A 26,017-nucleotide genomic window follows, 5' to 3' on the forward strand; every position below is an offset into this window, starting at 1 on the left:
CCTTTTTTTTAGGCAGCTTTTAGTAGAGTTGAACATTTCTGTGTGCCTGTCTGAACTATGTAATCTCTGCAACATTTCCAGTGCTTTTAAAACTCTGTTTTATCTCCACTTCCTATCGCATTTTCATGTTTAAAGACTGCAGTGCTTCCTCAGTGCTTTCTCATTGTAGGATGTACAGGTAGAAATGAACAACCAAATATTCAGGCAGAACCGCAGGCATATACGCACAACTATCAAAGCTGTTCAATTCACAGCACGAAGCTGTTCCTTCACAACAATCGACCAGTCAGGAAGAAGGGACCTCATCAACAGTACTGAGTTACGAACTACCATCAATCCCAGAGATCCACCTGTTGAACATGACAACTGCAATAGAACAACAACAGTTACCAAGGCAACAAGTGCCATGGGAATGACACACCCCACCCCGGAGAGGGATCATCATTCAGATGAACAGCCAATGACAATGCAACACACATACCATTAAGAGACCTGCACGATTTAAAGACCATGTATGCAATCAGGTGCAGAGATGGACTGGTAGAACAAACAGTTGTTAATGCATGAGGACAGTGGGTGTATAGTGGGGAACTTGGGTAACTCCCAGTTACATATGATTGTGCATGCAAATTTGTCTTTTGTTCACTAGGAAAAGTGGGATGTTTCTTTCATTGTTCAGTATGAAAAGGGGGTGTTTGGGTTTGAAATGCAATCAGTTTTACAAGTCCTACCTGGCTTGCTGTAACTATGTAACTATGCTATGAGACAGTCTCTCTGGAGGCTGCCATCTTGAGGTCAGTTCAATAATGATCTACAATGAGAAAGGACTGAAGAAGCACTGCAGTCTTTCAACACAAAACAAGCAGGAATCTGTAAGAGTACAGGGGACCAGAAAGGTTCAGACATCCTACATGGGGCAATAGAACCCGTGAGATTTGGAGTAGCCAGGGAAGAGATACTGGGACCTAAAAATGCTGAAGCCAGGCCAACAGAAATAAAAAGGGTCAGGATAGAATCCGTGGGAGTTGTGGTAATTAAGAAACAGCCATTTAAATGTAAAAAGCTGAAGCCAGGCCAGCAGCAGTAAAAAAATAAAAAACTGAGGAAGTTAAATGGCCAAATCCAAACCAATAGGAGGCCCTGTAAAGTTTAAAAAGGTTGAAGGGAGGGAGAAGGAGATCTTTTTAGCTGATGCCTTCATAGCAGATTTAAATGGGGGCCAGGGAATTTCACAAATAGACCAAGAAAGAGTGAGGGTGATGCCCTATTCAGCTGAGGAGCCGCAGGGAAGAACTGTAGGAACCGAACATCCACCTGGGGGCACTAGTGTTCCGGGGTCTTGGAACAGGTTAGGGGAATGCCCATTCCCAACACAAATGAGAACCTACCCCAAAGCAGGCAATACTTGTGGAGATTACAAGATGAATAGCAGAGAAAACCATGAAGGGTTAATCACTGATAAGCAAGACGAAACCAAGTTTTAAAATTCAATGAACGTGAACTGCCAGACACAAAACCAGAATTTCTGCAAGAGGAAGAAATCCAATTACAGCCCACTAACCTCTTAGAAATCAGATTTGTAAGAATGCCTAGGTTGGAGCGAATAAATTCACAGATTATAGAGGTAGACAACGAGGGGTTAAAACAGATCTGAACAAACCAGACTAGCAATCCAGAAAATTTGCATGTTAAAAGCTTCCATGCTAAACAGCATGAAAGCAGAGCCAGTGAGAAGCACAGAATACCCCCACAGGTAACCAAAATCAGATTGGCTGTTACCAACAATCTGGGAGCTAATAGCCAGGTAAACCAACCAAACCCCTTAGACAATAATTAGTCCAGAGTTACAGCAAGGAACAGGCACAGAGTTACTGACAAAATGATCTGTTGTGCCTACCATCAAAAAAATAAAACATCTTCTGAACCCTGGGGCAGAATCTTCGGCTCGGCGAGCAGAGGCGGGGCCCACTCGCCAAGGCGCAAAATGACACAGGGTGACTTCGGGCATGCTTCCTGAAGTCACTGCGCGTCATTTAGATTTGCAGTTCAGCGGGTGTGCAGCCCGCCAAACTGTCAAAGGCCTGTTAAAAAGCAATTAAGGCAATCAGCTGAGCTGCCTATCTAACCTTAAGGTTGGCGGGCAGGCGAAGAGCCCAGACGGCCTTCGCATTTTTCATAGAACCTCGTCCAAGGGCGAGATGAGATTTCATGAATGATTTAAAATTTGCAGAAACATTTTTACTAGTATTAATGTACATGTCCCAGCTCATGTGACAGTTTCACATGAGAGGACATGTCATAAAAAATTTTTCAAACTTTATTAAACTGTTTAAACTTAAAACTATTCTCCCTGAGGCACCTCTGTGCCTTGGAGATTTCTGTGCAATTGAGTACTCCTGACTCAGGCAAACCCCCCATCCGCACCGGGAATGCTGGCCTGGCCTTAATTGGCGCCGATCAGCTCCGCACCCATCTGCACCCGCCCCTGCACAATCCCACTGATGGGGAGAAAATTCTCCCCTTAATGTCAGCCTGATCTCTTCAAAGGAAGGCAGGTTTTGTTTGCAACTAATCACTTGAAAGGAAAAAAAGTCAATGTAATAGCATGTTGTCCAGGGCTTAACACAGTTAAGGGTTACCTGGGTATTAAGGACATAGTGGACTAGAACATTTGCAATTCAAGTAAGAGTGTGAATGTTTTATTGGGGTTTTTATACCTTGTAATGAAATGAGAGTGAATCTTATTGTGTTTCTCGAGGCTATGCGTCTTTATTTTTGAAAGTATGACTTTTCAATTTTCAACTGACTGGAAATGATGCAATTTGAAATGAGACAGGACAAACTAATTAAAAATGTAAGGCTACCTTTCAAGGTCAAGATGAAAAAGCAAACAAGACACCTTCAGGGGAGTGCGAAGAGAGGGACATTTGCAATAATGCAAAGACCCATCAAAACTCATCACTGTCTAAGGAAGAAAAATTAAAATGCTAAATGTGGGATATTGAAGCAATGGCTGCCACAGGCAGATCTATCCAAAACCCCTTGGAAATACAAAATGGGTGAAGTGAGTCAGGCCAGGCTGCAGTTACTGCAGATAGACTGCAAGTGACACAAGAAAGTTTTCAGCAGAGAAAACAGGCTGAGAAGCTGTGCCCTCTCCCTCTCGCCCTTTTGGAAAAAGTGTGCGCAAACCAAGATCTCGTAATAATTGCAACAACATCTACATCTAATCACATCCACGAAACCAACAAATCCAAATCAGCCGCAACATTTAAAAATCAAAGCCTCAAGGACAATCAAAGGACACTTAACCATATATTATTTTAACATTTTTATTGAACTCTAACCTTCCTTATTTCTGATATCTGCTGGTGGGTGGGTGGGTGGGGGTGTGTGTGTGTGTGTATGTGTGTGTGTGTGTGTGTGTGTGTGTGTGTGCGTGCGCGTGTGATCGCATTTTTATTTATTTTCTTGCTTTTAATGGTTAATAAAATTGCTCTTTATGTAACTCAAGAAAACCCTGTTTGATTGGCTCCATATTGCTCACTGCATAAATAAATCAGTTTATGTGGATTATATTAAAATCTGACTTGAAACTGGCAGAAATGGATGGACAAGTCAGAAGGATATAATTTCCAGGTCTTTAACATTTCACCTGCAGCCAAGCACCTTTATTAGGAGCAATGACTGCTTCCACTGAAACCACAAGCACAAATGTGCATCAAACTCACTGTGGCTGCAGACCAGTTGCAAAGGAGTTCTGGCAGTTTCATGTCTATATAATGGCCAGAAATGGGAACACTTGCAACAACAATAAAAATTTGCATTTATATAGCAGCTTTAACATAGGAAAAAGGCATTTCGCAGGAGTGTAATCAGACAAAAGAATTACGCTAAGCCAAAAAAGGAAATACTAGAAAGGATGACTAAAAGCTTAAGGTTTTGCTTTTCAGGAGGGTTTTAAAGCAGGAGAGGTGGAGTGACAAAGCAATTTAAAGTGTGCATTTCAGAGCTTAGAGTCTAAATGGCTGAATGCACAACTGTTGATGCTGGGGAAAAAGAATGGGAAATAAGCAAGAGAACAGTGTTGAAGGAATGCAGAGTCCTTGGATCATTGGATTGCTGAAGTAGGTTGCAAGTTTAGGTAGGAGCAGAGGAAAATCAAGCCTACTGTATCTTTAAATGGATAATCAGAAAAAGAACAATAATTAAGTCTTACCTTTCACATTCATTTGCTCGTTGTAGTGGCTCAGATTTTGGGCCCAATAGCCTTCTCCTATCTTTCTGTCAACCCGTTTGGCACAATCACACAGATTTTTCCAATACAAATCTGTAAATGGGAAATACCAAGGCTTCCGAGTTCCATATTTACCTAAAATATGAAATGTTAAAGTAATGCATCAATAATTCATAGATCACAGTGTATGAACAGATACAAGTCCATAGATGCATTCACTGATAATCTCTTCAATAGCATCATACACATGAAAAAATGTTTGAAACACCTTTTACAGTAAGGGGGGTGGGGGGGGAAGGAACACAAACATGACTCTTTATCATTACATTATATACAATGGATGTGAATGTTTGTTTTAATGCTTAATTTAAAGTAATTAAACTGAATTTTATGAAGATATTACAGAATGCATAAAGGTGCAAAGTATATACACGGATTTTCAAAAAGGTCTTTGTCACAGGAACATGTTATAAAGACTGAGACAAAATAATATGAAAGAGAATGTGGCTGCACTGAGTGATGACTAGGGGAATCAAAGCAAATAGCTGTTCCTGAACTAGAGAGATATGGGAGTGTTGTGCACATGGATATATGTTGGGGTCTCTTCTATTTTCAAATCATAGAAACAATTTATTAAAAGTAGGATCATGTCAAACTATGAGGAGGAATGCAGGAGAGTAAAAAAATGTAGCAGATGAAGTTCAATGCAGGTAAATGTGAAACAGGACGTTTTGGGGAAAATAGTGAGTACTTTTTGGGGAAAGCAATGAATATCATAAGGAGCATATTTTTCAAAGAATCGAGGAATAGAGTTATATATCACAACAAGAAAATGATTAAATCTGTAGAAGTTAGTTGGGCAATAGTTTTGAGTAATCCATACAATTCTGGGCATGACATTACAGGAAGGATATTAGGTCCATGGAAAGGATAAAGAGCTGATTAATTAGAATGTCATAAGGATCCAGAGGCTATATAGTTTTGAAGAAATGATTGTAACAGAGAAGGATAGAGAGGACCTAATAGAGGATTCCAAGTGGGCAATAAATGCTGGCCCAGTCATCAAAGCCCATATCCCATGAATGAATAAAAAACATTATGTAAACTGTAGAGAAGGTGGTCAGTTGTCTAAATTGTACCAAGAAAGAATAGATTTGGGATTATTTTTATAAGCATGATGGAGGAAGTTAAAAAATATTTTTTACACACAATGTGCAATTATTCCATTATGGAATGCTTTACAAGTGGTTACTGAGGCAGAATATGGAAGTGTTTTTTCTATAAATTTTAAATTTCACTGGTTGGGAGCATCTATCAAGAATGTGGGCATGGAAGTTAGTGAGCTCTGTAGGATTTTCTATCCATCAATTTTAATGAACAGGATATTCTGCAGAATTCACTGTTCTCTGCACTAAATTATTAATGTGTGCTCTATACTGGGTGTGTGACTCCATAAAAAATTATCCTTAGAATACCATTTTAATGGGATCCACATAAATGTTTGAAAAATAATATAAATATGTATGGAGAAAAAACAGAGAATAGAACTACTGTAAAGAGACCTGGTTGCAGAACTTACAAAGGCATATACATGGCAGACCCTATAGTCTCCATCTGCCCCATAATTTCTATGACACTGTAATGCATCTTGCACTGTTGGTCATAGAAAAAAAAATTGACAGACACATATTTGTACATACTACATTACCTTCAATAAAATTCACCACACAGTTTTGCAGATATTCCTTATTGAAGGCAGTTTATTAAAAGAAAACAACTTACGGGCATGAACATTCAGTAAGTAGAGTGAGATATCATCTTAACAGATAACACTGGAGCTCTTGTCTTTTTCTATAATTGTGTTGTATGTATTTAAAATAAAAAAAATTCCCCTCATTGCACAGTGGAAATCATCACAAATTTAAAAAGATAGATAAGAACAGTGAAGAACAATTATTGTGGTCAAAATAATTGATTTTCATACCAGGGAAGAGATTGTGTAGATACCAGCCTAATATGAGGTATATTGCCGAATCAATGATCATCATCCAACAAATCCAAGCAAAAGACACATTGTCCCCATCCCCAAGGGTTTCATACATGTTACTCCACTGGACTCCTAAAAAGACCAAACAGTCCGAGTGAAATAAAGCAAGATGCAAATACATCAGCACCTGGAATAGGCATAATTATAGAGAAGCATGAATATTTTGAGTTCAATAATACTGTACAGGTTCAATCAATTTTGAAATTAATCAACATAAATCCAGATTCACCTGTTTCAAATCCCTTTTACTGACCTACATTTCAACTTTGGTGCTCTGACTCTGCAAGAACCTTACTATTTCTTCATTGAGAAAAAACATCAACAAACAAAATGATAATTTACACAACATAATTCAAAAACATTTTCTGACTACCAAATTACTAGATGCAACAATACTACATTTACAAATCTAACTGTTACAGTTGATTGGAATTAAAATTATTGTAAGTTTGTTTATTTTCAAGTGCTATTTAAACTATAAACGGTAATACTATCATGAGAAAATTTGCTGGACACAAGAGCCAACAACATTTCCCCTTAAACATACAATAATAGTGCAAGAATTATGAAATGCTATTAACCATTAGTACATTGGAACAGCTAGGGCTTCCATTTATAACGAAAGCATTCATGACTCCCAAGTCATGGCTTTTTCCTATGTTACATGGAAGATAAGGAACTATTGGATCTTAACATGGCCTGAACAAATTAACATTGCCTTTTAATAAACTTCTTAAAATATTTTCAGACCACATAGTAGACATAAGAGAAAAGCTAAGTGTCTAGCTGAAAACTATTATTTGAAACTGCTTCATTAATTGATTACATTGTTACTAACAACTACTCACTAGTTATAAACATAGTATTGATCATAATGGATAAACCACCACCATTGATTTTTATCACGTTATTTATATAAAATATAAAATTAACCTTTTAATTTTGAAATATTTTAAATATGCCAGGATATTTTAACTTTTTCTCCAGCTTACATGTACCAAAAATATAGATTCCTTTTCAATTAATTCATAGACATAAATACATGGAGGTTTCCCAAATAATTTTCTCTATTACTGCAATTGTAATGCATTTTTTGAGATGTCTTTTGAGGCTTGCTTTAATAATATAGAAATTGGCATGGTAAATTCACAGAGATACAAAGATTTTTCACTCATTAAGATGGAAAATTATGAGGATTGTGAAATTGGCTGAAATGTTGACATGCACATTTGTCAAGAGTTCTGTTCTTGGGGCACAGGCTTGTAATATTTCCTTAATATCCCTTTGATATTCAGAATGCAGATGCTAAGCATCTCAAAGTATAATGAGGTGTGTGTCGAGTGTTAGCAAGCAGCCCATCTTCTAGTCTTGCATTAATAAATTTGTGCTGATCATTCAACATTCTTTTTGCCTTTGTCAGCAATAATTTACATTTATGTAGAACTCCCCATGCAGAAGAAAACATTTGCTTAACCAGGCAGACAAATTAGCATGGAGCAGCAAACAGAAGAAAATTTGCGGGATTACGGCCACATTCAAGGAGAAGGATTTTGTCGGAAGCTTTTTAAAGCAGGGGATGGATAACAAGACAACATTGAGAGAATTGCAGAGGGCAAAGGAATAACCTAAAACCTTCAGATAGTGAAGTGGAAGGATTGGGAGATAAGAAACCAACTGGTGACAACAAATATCACTCGCAAAAATCTTGTCCGGTGAGATCGAGTGACCAACTTCAATGTATATATGTGTGTTGCTAGAAAGTTAGATCTCCTCAAAATGATTTCTGTTTAATAAACAGAAATCCTTTATACTCTTTAAGGTCTTCACTTGTATTAAATATTTAGCAGGCAGTTCAGTTACTTCCTTGCATCAGTCATTTTCAAATGACAATATCGGCAAAATTGTAAAACTCAAATGCATCATTTTATATTTTCCATGGCCTTTATTGTCAGAATTTCACATTTTAAGAGTTTCTTACCTGTTCCATACCCCTCAAAAAGAGTGATAATATATGCTCCCTGGCTGAATGCAGTCGGACACAGGAGGCACTAGACAGGATTTAGATTTTAACAACTGTTAGTAAGAGTTTAAAGTGTTAAAATAACAAAACTCACTTAAACATTGGAGATAGAATATTCATGTTTTCTTCAAGATACTATAACCCAGGCTATCAATATGCTGATTGCATAATGTAAATGTGGGCAGAATACTGAATTACATAGGAATTACGACATGGAGACAGGCCATTAGGCCTAATCTGTTGATGCTGCTTTCACTTTTCTGCTCTGTCCCATACTCCTTTATTGCCTATTCCACTGACAGCCCATTTAACATTAACTTGGTTTCGTATTCAATAACTAAGGTAATACAGTCCACAGCCTCAAAACCTGCTGTGCGAAAATATTTTGTCTTTTCCCTGTCTGGCCTCTGAAAACTAATCTTTTCATTTGCTACTCCATTCCCACCCATCACTTTAACTAAACCCTTCTTTAGGAGGTTGAGATGCTTGCATGACTCAATCGCAAGCCTCATAAGTACATCTACAGCAAGGTCCTGTGATATCTTTAGGACCCAAATGACATTTTTAGATGTCATCTGAATGGGATATTTGCCATGGCCACCCAACTCAGTAAAACTATGGAAGAAGGGGAGTCCCGCAATGGTACATTGTAAACATATCTTTCTGGGATCAGGGGAAGCAAGGGCTCTTTTGATGCCCTAGACTCCATCCTGCCTGCCCATCAGCAAGATCCTGCAAAAAAAACCCCTCTTGCTCTTATATCTATAGCCCTTCATTCCAGATCCCTCAACTAATAGAAACAAACTAATTCCATTTACTCTCTCACATCCTTTCATGATTTTTAACACTTCTGTCACATCGCCTCATGATCTGCATTGTTCTAGTGGAATGAGTCCCATACTTTTCCAAGTTTTTCTTTATATTTCAAATTTTGTTAGACGTAGCACAAAGAGACATTTTCCATTAGGATATTAATTTCAATCACATGAATAAAAGCTGCAGAAATGTACCAAGAATAAACTCACACTACTTACAATTAGAATCTGGCTGGAGAAGCTGAGCTGGCTCTGTATAGCCACAAGGACCATATAGGGAAAGAAGGTAATGATGTAGAGTAGGCAGGCACTGAGAGCTGCTGTATTAGCATGGCTGAAAAAGGTAGTAAGCAGGTAGCTCATTGCAATAACAGATACTCCAAAATCCAAAAGGTAGAGGAAGACAATGAATCCATTACTGGCTGGAAGAATTTCGCTGGCTTTTAAGATAATGGTGATGAAGGCACTGCTCAGAACCAAGAGAATGAAGTTGTCCAGAAACCAGACCAAAAAATGAACTATAGGCTTCACTCCTAGCATCTTGGTGTACTGTAGAATATAAAATGCACTATTAGAGATCTCTAAACATTTATGCTTGGTTATCTTTAAACTGGAAAATACAGCAATGGCAAAAGCACCAATGTTTCCCAAATTTCAACCTGATATTTGCTAAGAAGGAATAAGAGAAATATAGGCTGGGATTTAATGGGCAGGGAGTGACTGTCCGGGATTTTCTGGCCCTAAGTGGTGCCCCAGCCAGAAGTTCATTGACTTACGGCAGGACCAGAAGATTGCGGCAGCAGCCGGCGGACGGGCGGGTGCGGAAAATACAGCCGACTGGCTGGAAAGTCATGGGTGAGCTAGCCCCTGTTGGCCCCGGAAGCCATGACACTATTTCGTGTGGATCAGGAAATCTGTTGCTTGAGGTTGTGGCTTCCATTCCCTGATGAAGAATGTCCCACCTCTAAGAACTTTCAGCCATTCAGAAGGCTGGCAGTTCTTCAGTCCCAGCATCACCACTGGGAGTGGTGATCACTGCTAGGATTGCAGCCAGTACCTCCTAAGCCAGCAATGGCAGCTGGAGAAAACAAAGGTAAGTGTGGCAGGCTAGCCAGGCCTATTTGGGCATGCCCCAGCAAGGGTGGGAGGGGCGGTGACTGAGGGGCCGGTGAGGGGATGGCCCTTTCTACAGGATGCCTGAACAGGAGGGCCCCAGTTCCTGAGCTCAGGCTACCTGTGACAGCCTCACCACATGACATGGGCATCTCCTATGACTGTTAAAATAACTAGTGGCATCAGGAAGAGGCCCGTAAGTGGCTATTACTTGGCATAAAATTCTGGCTATATACTGGGTTAACAATATACAGGTTTGAGATATATTTCCCATGCCTGTTCCAAGGAGACCACGAGTACAAAGGACCATTTGACAAAACATGTACAATCACTGCCCAGGGCTCAATCAATGCCGCTTGAGTGCTTATATGGCTAGGGTTATGCAGTCTGTTCAGTGTTGGTACCAGTTTTATAGGGTCAAAATCAACCTGAGAAGAGCTACCAGAATCATCACCTGCAAAGTCCTGACCCTTAATGGGGTCCATGAATTTTTTTTTAATTCATTCATGGGATGTGGGCATCACTGGCCAGCATTTATTGCCCAACCCTAGTTGCCGCCAAAGGACATTAGTGAACCAGATGGGTTTTTACAACAATCTGGCAATGGTTTCATGGTCATCATCAGACAATCATGCAAAAATCTATATTTTTATTGAATTAAAATTTCACCAACCACCATGGTGAAATTCAAACCCGGGACCCCAGGGCATTAACCTGGGTCTCTGGAATATTAGTCCAGTGAAAATACCACTACGCCACTGCCTCCCCAGTTTCTGGCCAGTACTAATTTAAAAAAGATACAAATGATTATTAAATACCATGGACTTGCAGCCCTTACATTTTTTAATAAATTGTTTAGTAAATCTGGCCACTTCATGTACTCCTTAAACTGCATTAAATATCTGAAATATATTGCAATATGATAATATATTGTTAAAGGGGAGAACTTCCGTGAAATCTGCAACATGTTCAAAGATGGGGATCCAAGGTTCATTCCAATTTTGGGATAGCTATTATCCGTAAAAACCAGCAAGCCACCGACAGTTGGTTGCTGTGATGCGGTTTGCTGGTTCAGGACTTTCCAAAATCATAAAACATGCTCTGACCAGTCTTTGCCTAATTTGGCATCCTGAAACAGACATATGACTCCCTAATTAGCATATATGATAGGCCTAATGCTTCTTTTAAGGAGGGCACCCTAGGCATACTTACAGTTTGGTGGGAGTGGGCAGGGTTGGAATCAGGCAGTCAAAATTGTGCCCAGTGATTGTTCCTCCCAATGTGCATTTTGTGCCAATAACAGATACAAAAGTAACCAATTTCCACCTGTCTCCATTCATGTTTTAGATTTCTTTTAATTCAATCAGCAACAAGTTGCAATGAAACCACAGGTGAGTTTGTTGCATTTTAGACAACATCTAGAATCAGAGCTCCTGATGTCTTACCTCTTCCAGTCGAAGTTCTTTCTCAAATACAAGTTTGCGCACCATGGAAGCCACAGAAATCAGCCATGCCAGCATCATTAATAATGGAAAAAAGAAGCCAGTGTTGTTGAGAAACCTGTCAAGAAGGGTTGTGTTAGCAGAATTGACTTATCCAACGAGTTATACAGAATGCCATAATTAGTCCCAAAACCAATGCGGTACAAGAATTTCAGAATTTAAATTTCATTGCACGAAGAAAGAAAAATCAAAGAGCACTTTTATTTCTAATAATAATCGGGTGCAACCAAAGGCAACCAGCAAGGATATCTTACAAATTTGAACCATATGGTAAATTGTGGTTACTTTTCGTTGCTGTGAATTAAAAAGTAATGTAAAGACAACACTTTTCTCTTCATGCATAAGGTAGAAAAATCAAACACTCCTGGTCACGTCTATCGCAGTTAATTTTAGGTTAAAGCTTCCTCTATTCCAGCCAAATAAATTAGCACGGTCTGCTTGCTTAAATGTTGGAACAATTCATTTTTTGTAAGACATGTTAGCTATGGAAACAGACCTTCCCATTTCAGGTAGTGAGTGTGAGTATGAAACACTCCCAAGTGAGTTACAATTCATTTAGATGCAAAGTGAAGCTTTCTGTACTCTGCCCCAAATTAATCTCAGAAGAACAGTCCCTGCAGCAACAATGTACTGTTTTTCATTTTGAAACTGTTCATCCTGTGGTCTCTCTGACTACCAGTTTTTTGGATAATTTCAATGCAGTCACCAAGTCTATGCCCATTAGGAACTGGCTTGAAGTGTCCCAACCCATTTTATACTGAATTGTTACATCCAGCAGACAGGGGAGACTTTCATTACAAAATTTTGGATTGGATTTGAAAGCTCAGTGACTAGCCTAATGTGTCATACAGACACAGATCAGACCAGTTTCTAGGCGCCACATTTTTGCAAGAATATACAAAGATTGGTTTTATGAAATTCTCAGTGGCAATCCACACCCACCAAAGCACAAAAATGAAAAACTCAGACATACTTCCCATTATTTTCAATTTTAGAGAATATGCCTATGGTTCCTCACGAGAGCACCTTGGGATTAAGGTTCCTCACTAGCAGTCCTCATTCATAATATCAGCCCACAAAGCAGATGTTGCTAAAAGCAGCTGGAGACACAATTCATCTCAGATTGGTTCATCATCCATAGGCTCTTGTGCACTTGCTTTATTTTTCTCTTGCATGTTTTTTGCATTCTTTCCTCAATGTATTTTCTTGTTTACACATTAAAAAGGTACCGTTTTTAATAAATTAAATAACTGTTTGCATGCTCCTGAGCATCAAATCCAAATATTCCTTTCTTGTTTCTCTTAATTTTTCTTTATTGTATTTTAGATCTCTTTTCATAAGTTAAAAAACATCTCACAACATTTTCATTGTGCCAGAAAGAAACTCTCTAAATATACAGTACAAGTCCTCACATTAATGGACAGAGCACAAAATGCTTTTACCACAGGTAATTTTTGAACTATTAATCAGTCAGGCAACTTCCTTACAAAAGTAAAATACTAACGCTATAAATCTCAAACAAAAACAAAAAATAGTGGAAATACTGGGCAGGTCTGGCAGCATCTGTGGAACGAGAAATAGAGTTAATGTTTCAGGTCTGTGATGTTTCATCAGAACTGAAAAGAAACATTTCTGATAAAAAGTCACAGACTGAAACATTAACTCTGCGCTGAGTTTTATGCTGCCCCACCCCCTGCTGGCAGGACTGGAGAATAGGTGGCTTGTAAAAAGCATGGCCTACTTGCCGCCTTCCCGGCTGCCTTTACCTGTCTCCAGCTTTACGGGGGCAGTGGAGGTGCCCTTGGATCTGTTGAGGCCCTCAAATGGCCAACTATCTCAGCCTGACCCCACTGCTATTTTACTCACGACAGGAGAGGCCCACATCAGGTGGGTAGCCTGGCAGCTTTACAGGGTGGTGTCTGGCAAGGGGGTGATCTCCTTTGGGGGTCCCCTGTGCCCATCAGGGAACCCTGTCACCAAGGTCTTATCAAGGTTTAACCCTTCACCCTCATGTCTCAACCCTGGTGCCCACATACCTCATTCCCATTGCTGGGGCCTGTTAACATGGCCCTGGTAATACCCTGGGCTTATGTGAAGACCAGCCTCCATAAGCTCGTCTTGTTCGGGGACAGCCTCTAGTCCCAGCAGTAGCCACTGCTCGAACCTGGTGCTGCTAGGACTATGAAGCAGCTGGCCAATCCGATTGGCCAGAACCTCTCTAAGGCAAGACTTCCTCCTGCTATAGGGACAAAAGTCTTGCCTTAAGTCAATTAGCACTGCTCCAAGCATTAAATGGCTTCAGGGCAGCCAGCTTTATCATGGTTGGCTCTCCATTGATTTTTAACTGGGGGACATTGGCAGAGAACACGGCACCTTGTAAAATCCAACCCTCTATTACTCTCCTTACAGACATTCAAGACCTGATGAGTCTGTCCAGCATTTTCTGTTTTTATTTCAGGCAGCATCGATTTATTGTATGTCATGCAGTAATGAAACCTAGGTGTTAAGGGTCTGTGCAGCTTACTTACTGATCATTGATGTGGCAGGGAAATGGCATTGCTTGCACCTGTACTGCAGGGTTTGGGACATCTTGACCAACTTGTAGTTCAATGAATGCTCGCTCAATCATATCTTGCAACGGAACAAAGATACGATTGTAATGGAAACTGTCTGTTGGCAATTTTTGGGGCTGAGATTCCCACTTGGGATTTTCCAGTCGATCTGTTGGCATACTGTGGAGAATGTTTGTTCTGATAGTGTAGCTCACTTTAGATAGAAGTGTGGAAGACAATGATCGTGTCTTTTTCGAGGTGTTGTTAGTATCAACGTCGAACAATACACCTAGAAAGATAGTAAAGCAACTCATCTTTATTAATGTGATCCAAAGTTTTTTTCATATCAGCTATGGCTACACTTTATACGTTTTTTTTAATCTAGTTAGAAAATTTATGTTGATAATCACTAGTCATAGTTATACGTACTCGCAGATTTGGGATATCAGAATAATAAATCCTTTCAGTGCTCAGGTACACAGTAAAAGCTTTCAGGATGATTTTCAACTCCTGCCCATCTGGTTCTCACCTGAAGAATGGGCAGCCAGCAGTTGAAAACCAAGCAGGACCTCAGCCATCCCTTTGACGACGATGATTTTCCTGATACAATTTTCAGGCTTGCCTGTAAATGAGCAAGCAGCCCACCCAGTAAAAATGTGAAATAGGCAAAATCTTGCTCAAATATGCACATCAGTTATTGGACCCAGAGTGCAATTTTCATGTACAAACAGAAAGAGCTTATTATAGCAGATAGAGAACAACAGTTGGAGGCCACTTAGAGCGTGGTCCAGGATTTAAAAAAAAATCTTTGTGGGGCTAGGAGGAACAGGGTTGCTCTTTCCGGACTTCCTCTGGCCAGTAGCGTAACTGTTTGAATTTCAATCAGGATCACCAATCCCTGTCACCTCCCACCCTTCCAGGCTTATCCCGCTGTCTGACTCCGTGTGGGAGACTTTGCACACCAATATTCACACAGTATAACTAGAAGGCCACTGGGTTACAGATATTGTACCAGTGATTCTTCCAATTTTCCTACATTCACATGCATATGGCAGTAAGTAGTAAATTATTTTCAGTTCACTGATATATAAGGATAAAAACTTCAAAATATTGAGGCCTTTAATTTCTTGTTCACAATTAAAAGGCAAATAATAACAATATAATAGTAATCTATGAAAAATACTTTTCATATGATAGTGTATCAAATCTACAAGGCTTTCAGTTGTGTGGTATTGGAGGATGTGAACAATGGTAGCAGACTATAACAAGCCAGATTTCAAAGGCTGATCTTAATTTATTCAACAACAGCAATATGTACTGATATAGAATGATATAGCACCTTTATCATAAAAAGAAATATCTCAAGACACTTCATAGAAAATTTCACAGCAAGGGCAGAATCATCCCTGATTTGCACTAAGTGCAATAGCAGAAAGGAGAAAGGGAGTTTTACCTGCCAGCCGCAACAGCGGCTTTTCATGCCATGTCATCCTAATCCCGCCTCGTTAATTATGCACTCCTGAGAAACATGCCATTTCCATGGCAGGCAGGCCCTCATTCGCTTGTTATGCCTCGGCGCTTCATCACGCTAGGCGCCATACGTAAAGTACAACCATGCGCACACCTCTTAGTGATTCCAGACAAGGACAGCTGCATGGGAGGCACGGCCCAAAATGTAAGAAGACTACGGCCCCACAGTTTAGTGATGCATCCCTCATGCGCCTTTTGGACGACGTGGAGGCCCGCCGTGATGTCCTCTACCCCCGCTCTGACTGCAGGAGGGACAGCAACATGACCAATCCAGCATGCGAGGCAGTGGCAGTGGTGGTCAGAGCCAATGCCTTACAAAAAAGGGGACAGCAGCCTAAAAAAGGTTGAATGATCTCCTCCATTCCGCCAGGGTAAGTTACTCTTCTCATCACTCTCAACTCGCACACTCACAAACCCATCACACATACACAGGGATCCCACTCACTGCTACTTCAAGGGACATCACCATTCACTCTCTCATCCACACCTTCATTGTCCTCATCCCATCTGTGGGACCACTCACCACTCAAACAGGCCAGTATACTTATCATTTGGCCTGGCAGGCATCTTGCTTATACTCTCTCCATTTCTATTCATGCAGGACAAGTTGGCACACAACAAGAGGGAAATGTCACAGACTGGTGGAAGAATGCCTGAAATCAAGGTCCTCACATACTTTGAAAATATAGCCATCCAACTGGCCGTCGAGGGTCTGGACTGGTTCTGTGCAGACAGTGAAGTCGGCAGTGCTCTACCAAGTGAGGAACCAGTAGTACAACATCCATCAGGCAACAATGCTGTGAGTAATGTGTCCTGTTTCACTGGCCACTGCCATGCTTTAATTATCTCTCCTTGTTTTCTCAGGCACATCTGGGCAACAGCCAATGGATTCCATGACCCAGGCCTCCAGTCAAGCCCTGAAGAAACCTTTGAAGTGGAATCTAAAGGCATTGAAGTCCTGTCACAGCGCTCACCCACATCCTCCACCAGTGCAGAGAGACACACCTCGATGGGACTTAGCTTTAGAGTAGCCTCGGGTTTACAATCTGGCAAGCACATCGCATTGTCTGATCCACAGCAGTTAGCAGCAGGGACTTCCCAGGTCTCCGACACTCAGAGGACTGCTGGAGGCCAGAAATCTACTCAGTCCGAGTCAGATGACGAGCCTCTGGACTCAGTCATGTCACAGTTGTTGGAGCTGCAAAGGCAAGCTAGGGACAACAGGAAGGGATGTCTGCTGCACTCCTCAGATTGTAAGGCATGACGGAGGAGTCCAATCACCTTCTGGCTAAGGTGACAACGCTGACATGTCAATGCACTGATATCACACTGGTAGGCTGGCAGCCGCCATGGAGACCTTGGCCCAGGACATCACTCCTGCACTGCTGTGCGGGTTGAACTCCATCACTGACTCGATAGTTGGCCTCCAACAGTGTGTACGTGATAGGGCCGTGGGGCAGCTTGATCTCACTCTCAGACCCCTGGCCCTCAGGTACCTGCATGCTTTCTTTCAGTGACACCCAGGTCCCTTTGTACACAAACATTTCCCAATCTATCACCATTTAAATAACATTCTGCCTTTCTGATTTTCCTACCAAAGTGGATAACTTCACACTTACCCATGTTATACAGCATCTGCCATGTATTTGCCCACTCACTCAACTTGTCTAATCTTCCTTAAGTCTCTTAACATCCTCCTCACCAGTCACATTCCCATCTAGTTTTGTGTCATCAGCAAATCTGGAAATATTAATTTGTTTCCCTCATCCAAATTATTGATATATATATTGTGAATAGCTGGATTCCTGTGGTACCGCACTGGTTACTGCTTGCCATTCTGTAAAAGACCCATTTATTCCTCCTCTCTGTTTTCTGTCTGTTAACCAATTTTCAATTCATGCCAATATGTTACCTCCAATACCATGTGCTTTACTTTTGCACACTAACCTCTTATGTGAGACTTCATCAAAATCTTTCTGAAAGTAAGAAAACCATACATTACTCTTAACATTACACTTGAGTGCACATGGGTGCCTTTCTTATTTTTGAGATTTGCACATTTTTATGAGTTATTGTGTACGTAAATGATTGTTGTTTTCCAAATATTATCCAGCTGCATTTGTTCATTAACGGTGTGTCAATGTATGGATAAGGATTCACAGTATGCTCTAATTTGAAACTGTGATTGTGTGTGTCCTTCCAATTGACATTAATTGTCTCAGTAACAATGCTGATACGCGGTACTAGGGTTTATGTCATGGAGTTGCATAGAGAAGGTGTCACTGGCCATGAAACGGATGGAGTTTGAGAGACTCAGCTAATGGAATCTTCCGATGATCAGAGCTTCCTGTGTCTTATAGCTATCAAGACCTTCTCTGGGACCTGCTTGGCCAGTTGCCTGCTGTGACTCACCCTCCTACTCCTCTGACTCCTCATCAGAGAACCATCCTGTCTCCCTCAATTCCTCTTCCAACAGGGTTTCCCCTTTCTGGAGGGCCAGGTTCTGCAGTGCACGGCAGACAACAATCATGAGGGAGATTCTGGTTGCTGCGTATTGGAGTGAGCCAGCTGATCTACCCAGGCATCGGAATCTCACCGTGAGCAATCTGCTCAATGATGGATGGTGTCATTGTGTGGCTTTCATTGTAACAGCGCTCAGCTTCTACCCTAGCACTTTGAACTGGAGTCATCGGCCATTTCTTCAGGGGGTATTCTTTGTCTCCAAGCAGCCATCCATGAAAACATCCAGGCCCGAAACATTCCCGGCACCTGGGGGTGTCTGAGGATACATGAATCATGACTGCTTCTCGGGTACCTTGCTACACACGAGCATGATTCTTTGATTGTGGTCACACACAATCTGCATCTTTATGGAGTGGTATCCCTTGAGGTAGATGGAAGCCCCTGGCTGCCCTGCTGGTGCTTTGATGGCTACAGGGATACAATCAAATGTCCCTTATACCCGTGGGAAGCCAGCCATGGCTGCAGAGCCTCTGGCTCTTTCCAATTGACTGCTATTGTCTGCAGTGAAATAAATATTTTGATTTTACACCTAATCATGGCATCAATGAATAACTTTAAGCAGTGACGTGCTGCAGGCTGACTGTTCCCATACAAGTCTCCAGAGGTGGCCTAAAATGACCCAGAGGCAAAGAAGTTCAGGATGACTGTTGCTTTTATTACCACAGGCATCAGGTGGCCACAAACATAATTGGAGACTATCTCAGGCCCAAGTATGTCACATAGTAATGTGACAGTCTCTCATGAAATGTGAAGTCTGTGAAGACACTGTCACTCTGACATCTGAAGATATGATATTCACACCCTGTAAACATGGTTGGCAGGACATGGCCTCCACATATATCTGAGTGCCTGCTGCTGTCTCCCCTCCACAGCCCCTCATTCCGCAGCAGCTTGTCCATTCTAGCTCCTGCACCTCATGTCACTCCTGTCCCTAGATAGCAGGCCTCCTCCTTCTCCTTTGTCCCCCCCTCCTCTCCTCACTGGACAAGGTACCACCCACAGGATATGCAATGCCCATAGTGGACACCGTTTCTCACCACAAATAGTGCAGTGCTCAAAGATGACCAGAGCACCAATTTTTTGGACCCTCCCCTGAGGGATATAGCCCTGATTATGATCACAGGTTTACAAACAGCAACAATCTCTGGAAGAAATACCTGTCAACAGCCTCCCCTGCTAAAGTCAGACATGGACCCACCTCCAGCCTTTATATCTGCCTCATCTTGAGAACCAGAAAAATGAATCGTGCTTCCCACCAGGCAAGTTTCACGTGCATGCATCTTATTATTGTGTCGGGAACGTATTATTGTAGTCAATTGACAGTTAGCTAGATCAAACAGCCCTTAATTAATAATTTCAAAATGGCAAACAGGCTGCTGATTTCAGAGCCTGCCTGCCTATCATATCATTATAGTTCCACAATGTAAAATTCAGCCAGTGTGCTGCTTAGAAAGTGAGATCATTAGTGTAGCTCATCAAGGTAACTGGGTTGTCCAACAATTTTGGTCTTGTGAAGTTAGATTCTCTACTAAGATATGGTAATCAAAGAATGAGCAACTAAACATTCATTGCACCATTGTCATAAGTACTCGTGAATCCAGTTATCACAGCTGTACTGTAATTCAGTCCTGTCAAAACGCTGACTATATTATAAATCTATTTCATCCTCATGACTTGTTGCCTAATTTTTTCAAGATAAACAAATATAAAATATGTATAAGAAGATAATTGCTAAACCCTTAAATTTAATATATTGTTGAAACTGTTTGAATGTAGTGGCTGTTTTGCAGGCAAAGGAGAGCTTTACAATAACATACGTCTCCCTCATCATTGTACAATGAAGCCCATCCTTCAGCTGCATCTCTCATCTTAACAATGAAGGCAATTTTCATCCCCTATAGAAGCATGCACAGCTTCCTAAGATTTCAGCACTGTAATTTAGTGCTCTTAAAGAAAAGCCCTTAAATTATTTTTGGTAATTTGCCCCTAGTGCCTAACTAAAGTGCTCTCATTCTGCACTATATTTACTTTGGCGCTTCTACAACATGTTTCAAGCTGGCTTGACCATGGGCACAGAGAGGCTGCTATTATTTGTTCAAGGGCTCTTTTGATTTCAAGATCTGTGGCTTCTAGAAGTTGGACATTCAGACATGGCTTGCTTTCTGGTACTGTGGTTTATATTGGTTCAGTGGGTTATGAGGGTACTTAAGTGTTCTCATTATGAGAGATGGCCTCATGGGCCATTCCTATTGCACAACATCCCCTCCACTATCAGACTGCAGGAAAGCACTCCTATTGAATTGTGGGACAGAAGACTATGGGCAGGATTTTTAAAAACCTACATGAAACCTCATCCTGCCCATGGATGATGTTTCATGCTTTTTCTGAAGCCCACTAGGGCTCCTAGCCTGCCCATCAACCTTAAGGTTGGACGGGCAGGTCCACTAATTAGATTAATTGCTCTGTCAATGGCTTCAATTGGCCATTGACAGGTCGGCGAGTGCATGGCTGATTTTGCTGAGCTCCCACCCACCTGAAAATTTAAATGGGGCCCGATGTCACCGCACATCATTTTATGCCTTGGCGAGTGGGCCCTGCCCCCACCACCCCCCCCTCCCCCGCTTGCCAACTGGAAAATCCTGCTCTATAAAATATTCATGATCTGAGAGAAGACTAAGAATGAGCATCTCTAATAGAAGCTAATACTGGTGTTGGAAACTCTTGTGTGGGCCTTTCAGCTGCAAAAGCCATTGAGATGTTTACTTATTCCATGGTTAATTGGGGAGTGCCAATGCCATGTTTGAGAACTAGGCACAAGCTGGCAATGGATTCCACAATACTATCTAACATGTTTTATGAAGTTCCCTGGCAAGATGCTCAATATATTCAATAACAGAAATTACCTTTGTTTTAAAGCCTGCAATTGTGTCCTCGTCAACAGTTAAGATGGGAGCTGGCCCTCCAGTGAATGCATGAATGCAAGAGTTAAGTGGAACAAGCAAAGGGAAGGAAGATGCCAAAAAAACTTGCTGTGCCAGGTTTTTCATGCCATTATTGTTACTAATTGCTAAATGATGTCCTCTTCTAAAGTCTGAGTGTGTGCAATGTGGTGGGACCTCCTCTGTCAACCTTTGGGTCCTTGCCTGAACCCTTCTCACCCAAGACTCCTTCCTGCAGCTTCAAAATGTAGCTTTCCTGTTTTGCCTACAAAAACACCCTCCCTTTTAGCTGCTGTAGTTTCTTAAGAACTTGCAGCAGCACCCAATTTCCCACCTCCTAATCAGTGAGCTGCCTAAGGGCATTTTCTTCTGGCTGGGCTAAGACGTTGAAACAGTTGAACAGTGCAAGGATAGTCACTGCCTAGATTCACAGATATTGGTCACTTTAGCAAAATAATAACATGAGCTATGGAGGAGAGAGCACTGGAGATGGATTTTGTTTTAAATTCCACAACAATACGTATTTTTGCACAGACTAGCTCATAAGTGTTATATTCAAGAAAAGCAGTTGGTGAAGGATAGAACTACAGCCAAGCTTTACTCAGTCCAACATTTAAAGTGAAACATTACAGCCATATACCTAACTCATCTGCCCTCACTTTCAGTAAGTGTCTCTTTATACCTGCTCAAATGACACCCCAATTAATGCCTTCTATCTGCATATAATTAAACACAATTGATATACAACTCACATTAAGATTTCACAAATTATAATCCCTGTGTTTAACTATATATAATAAAAAGGCACTAGTGTTTTTTTTATTCATTCATGGGATGTGGGCTTCAATGGCTGGGCCAGTATTTATTGTCCATCCCTAGTTGCCCTTGAGAAGTTGATGGTGAGCTGCCTTCTTGAACCACTGCAGTCCATGTGGTGTAGATACACCCATATTGCTGTTAGGAAGGGAGTCCCAGGATTTTGACCCAGTGACAGTGAAGGAATGGTGATATATTTCCAAGTCAGGACGGTGAGAGACTTGGAGGGGGACTTCCAGGTGGTGGTGTTCACATCCATCTGTTGCTCTTGTCCTTCCAAATGGTAGTGGTCGTAGGTTTGGAAGGTGCTGTCTAAGGAGCCTTGGTGAATTCCCGCAGTGTATTTTGTACATGGTACACACTGCTGCTGCTGTGCGTCAGTGATGGAGGGAGTGAATGTTAGTGGACGGAGTTCCAATCAAATGGGCTGCTTTGTCCTGGATGGTGTCCAGCTTCTTGAGCGTTGTGGGAGCTGGACTCATCCAGGCAAGCGGGGAGTATTCCATCACACTCCTGACTTGTGCCTTGTAGATGGTGGACAAGCTTTGGGGAGTCAGGAGGTGAGTTACCCATTGCAGGATTCATAGCCTCTGACCTGCTCTTGTAGCCACAGTATTTATATGGCTAGTCCAGTTAAGTTTCTGGTTAAAAATAACTCCCAGGATAGTGGGGCTTCGGTGATGGTAATGCCATTGAACATCAAGGGGAAATGATTAGAGTCTCTCTTGCAACAATTGGGCATGAATGATTGATTTTACTTTAACCAGGTTAAATCCTTAATGAGGCAATTATAAAAGCTACATTATGTTAATTTGAATAGGCTTAATCTAGTTTCCAGTGTATTTGTGTCCACTGTGTTTGTGGGAAACTGTTCCAAGTACTTCATAGATTTGAGCTAATCAACTAAATGGAGTGGTATATAATGAGGAAGTCCTTATACAAAATAAGTTGATCTAATTATATGAGCACCCTTGATTAAAAAAAAGACTTGCAACCATTTGACACATAACTCAAGCTGTTCCAAAACACTTCACCCAGCAGCACTCCCTGGCATTAAGGATACACACCTGGCATTCACATACTGCATTTCACCCTTACACACCTCCCAGGCTGCCAGCATCGTACCCAGCTCTCACTATTTTCACAGACCTCCAACTATTCGCTATGACAGGCATATCATCCAAGCACATTGCCACACAACCACTGACATTTTACTCTCTCTCTTGGAGGAGGAGGTTGTGCACAATATGAGGGCAATCCATAAAACCAGATGGAGGATGTGAGTTGGGTGGGGGGTGTGCCTATGACTTCATCTTCTGAGGTCCCTCATGGAGATGGTGCTCCAGGTCATGGGTCCAGCCATTGGCATTTGGCATAACAGAGGCTGTCCACGATGACGATAAGTGACTGTTTTATGCTCCTCCATAATTCCCTCCCCATCTTCATCCTGATATGTAACATTCCTGCATTTACTGCACACTTATACAGGGATGTAAATTACAAATTAAATGGGTTTGTGTTCTGTATTCTATCACCTGGGTTTTTATTCAGTGCATAATTGTAACTTGCCAATGATTAATTTCAGGATTTTTTTACTTCCTTACAATGTAACTGGTTCATGTTGAATAAGGCTGTCTCAACAAATGCCTAACCATATGTAAGACTATATTGTTAATAGGCTATTTGATTAGAGGGCATTGTAACTGAACTTATTGCCCAATGATAAAAACTAGGTAGCAAAGTCAGTTACTTAAAATTGAAAAACTGATCTGTGCATTATTGGTAAAACAGACTTGGATGGTGGGTGAACAATTTGTTTAGCAGAGCGGTGTTCTATTTGTGCCACCATGCCCATATACCATGATCTGTTCAGGCCACAATTGTGTAACTAGCCACAAACTTCAAGTCAGCCAGCAAGTGGAGTTAAAACCTGATCAAGTCGGTTATCTAATATAAACAATAGAAATTCATTTTTTTGTGGTGTAACAGCTGGTACTGATGGACATAATGTAATGAAGGTCTCAAACTTTAGGTGGGATTGCTTTTCTGTGGCATAGGAATTAGACACTGCAGTAGTGTGTCCATGGAACTCCTGCTTTCCCTCTCACCATCTCATCCCTCACCTTGCATACTCTCAATTCCCAAAGATCTGCTGCCTGGCCAACATCAGCAGAGCTTGGAGGAAGAGCAGCAGGAACCCCACAAAGCAGGAGGCTTTGTCACGTACAAACCCAGCCACCAACTGACAATCCATAAACATTAGAGGCTAGTACAGTGTTGATGAGTCAGGCATGAGTGGGCTGCAGCCAGGCCAGTGGAAAGTGTAGATGGTGTGCCAGCTGCCCGGAGGGCAAGTTACAGATGAATTCCGCTGCATGGAACTCAAGAGTGGCACACAGGAGAACATTGATGGTGATGTATACTGAGATTTTTGAGGAATTGGCAGGCATGCCAGTCAGCCTCCTACCACTATCTAGAAGCATGGAGGAGTGAGTCTGGCTCCAAAGGCAGAAGGCATCATACAGCGCTTGGAGCCGATCATTACCTGCATGAAAGTGGTGACTAAGCCTATGACAGCACTGATGGACCCTGTGTGATGTAGAATCTGGTGGCCGCTGTTTCCATTTCCCATTGTGCTACTCAAGGTGGTGCTAAGTGTGACCAAATTTTTAGCTCAATGTAACTCTTTGCCTGGAATAGGGTTTAAACCTATAACTTTATGGCTCAGGTAAAAATGCTATCTATGGGCACGGATTGTAATCTTCAAAAAAAACTGTTTCATGAAGACCGTTCCAGATATAGCATCAGCAGCACTGTACAGCTAGACATAAGTATGTCGTTAAAAATTAACCAAAGTCAACAGCTATGTTTGGATTATCAAGATTTTGCCAGACTGAATTCTGCATGAACTGCAGGAAGAATGGCTAACAGTGTACAAGCCAAGAAGCTGTTCAGTCTGAAGCACGTCACCATTAAACTGCACTGCTCTGGAGGTGGGTTTTATGCCAGTGTTACACCAAAGGTGAAATAATGTAAACAGAGCCTGGATCTTGTTCCAGAGCTCCCATCCCAGCCTTCAATCGGAGTGCGGAGCAACACAGTCATTAGCTGTACAGCACTTGCTGCCACCCAATGACCTAACCCCTCACCCCATATGGGTCGTTACATCAGAGTGAAGCTTTATTTTTTTAATCATGATGTGTGACTGCCCTGCTGTGAGGAAGAGCATTAAGAAAGCTGCACTGATATGATTTTTTCCTTAATACCTGCAATGAAACCTCTCCATTCTTCAACAGGTACTGAAAGAAATTTACATAATGCTGTTTTTACAACTAGGTCAGCTCCTAGCTCTGATTAAAAAAATAAGCATACAAATACAGCTAGGATTTAATTTTAATTATTAAATCTTTCTCTCAAAGAAAAATATATCATACCTACCCAATGAAGTACAAACCATAAAACCCAGCATACAAATGATACTTTAATATGCTCAGACCATCTATCATTGGGAAGATCCCAATGGTACCATCGATGTTCTCCTAGAGCCAATTGTTTGCCTCCCACTGATGGATGGGAAGCCTCTGCTATATTGACCCCGCCTCCTGCAAGATCGCTCAGAGGCAGGCTGACCTGTTGCGCTTTTTTGTAACTTTACTTCCAGTGCTGCCTCCTAATCTACCTGCGCAGGACAACAAAAATTCAGCCCAAGTGTCTGAGTGCACTGTTACCATCTTGCTGATCACAGTGGATGTACACCATAACCTAGTGAACAGCAATTTCATCAATTCAATGAGGAAACTTCAGCTACAACTGTTTACTCTCTCCAAGAGCCCCAGATATACAAGAGCATATTTACATACTTGGCCTCCATATTTCTGCTTCAGTACCTGTCACCCCCAAGTTTCAGATTTTCTTACCAGGTA

The 26,017-nt window shown here is 41.4% G+C and overlaps 1 protein-coding gene across 1 annotated transcript in view; it reads right to left on the minus strand.

Moving 5' to 3' along the window:
- LOC121276590 (ATP-binding cassette sub-family A member 13-like) overlaps positions 1 to 26,017 on the minus strand; it is a 242,695-nt gene that overhangs the window by 153,677 nt on the left and 63,001 nt on the right. The window contains exons 14-19 of the mRNA XM_041185175.1: positions 14,263 to 14,575; positions 11,678 to 11,792; positions 9,339 to 9,668; positions 8,263 to 8,332; positions 6,222 to 6,356; positions 4,220 to 4,372 (exon numbers count right to left, since the gene is read on the minus strand). Of these exons, the coding sequence (XP_041041109.1) occupies positions 4,220 to 4,372; positions 6,222 to 6,356; positions 8,263 to 8,332; positions 9,339 to 9,668; positions 11,678 to 11,792; positions 14,263 to 14,575 (1,116 nt within the window). The remainder of the gene's footprint in view (positions 1 to 4,219; positions 4,373 to 6,221; positions 6,357 to 8,262; positions 8,333 to 9,338; positions 9,669 to 11,677; positions 11,793 to 14,262; positions 14,576 to 26,017) is intronic.

This window comes from Carcharodon carcharias, chromosome 3, assembly GCF_017639515.1.
Source record: "Carcharodon carcharias isolate sCarCar2 chromosome 3, sCarCar2.pri, whole genome shotgun sequence".
Taxonomy (NCBI): Eukaryota; Metazoa; Chordata; class Chondrichthyes; order Lamniformes; family Lamnidae; genus Carcharodon; species Carcharodon carcharias.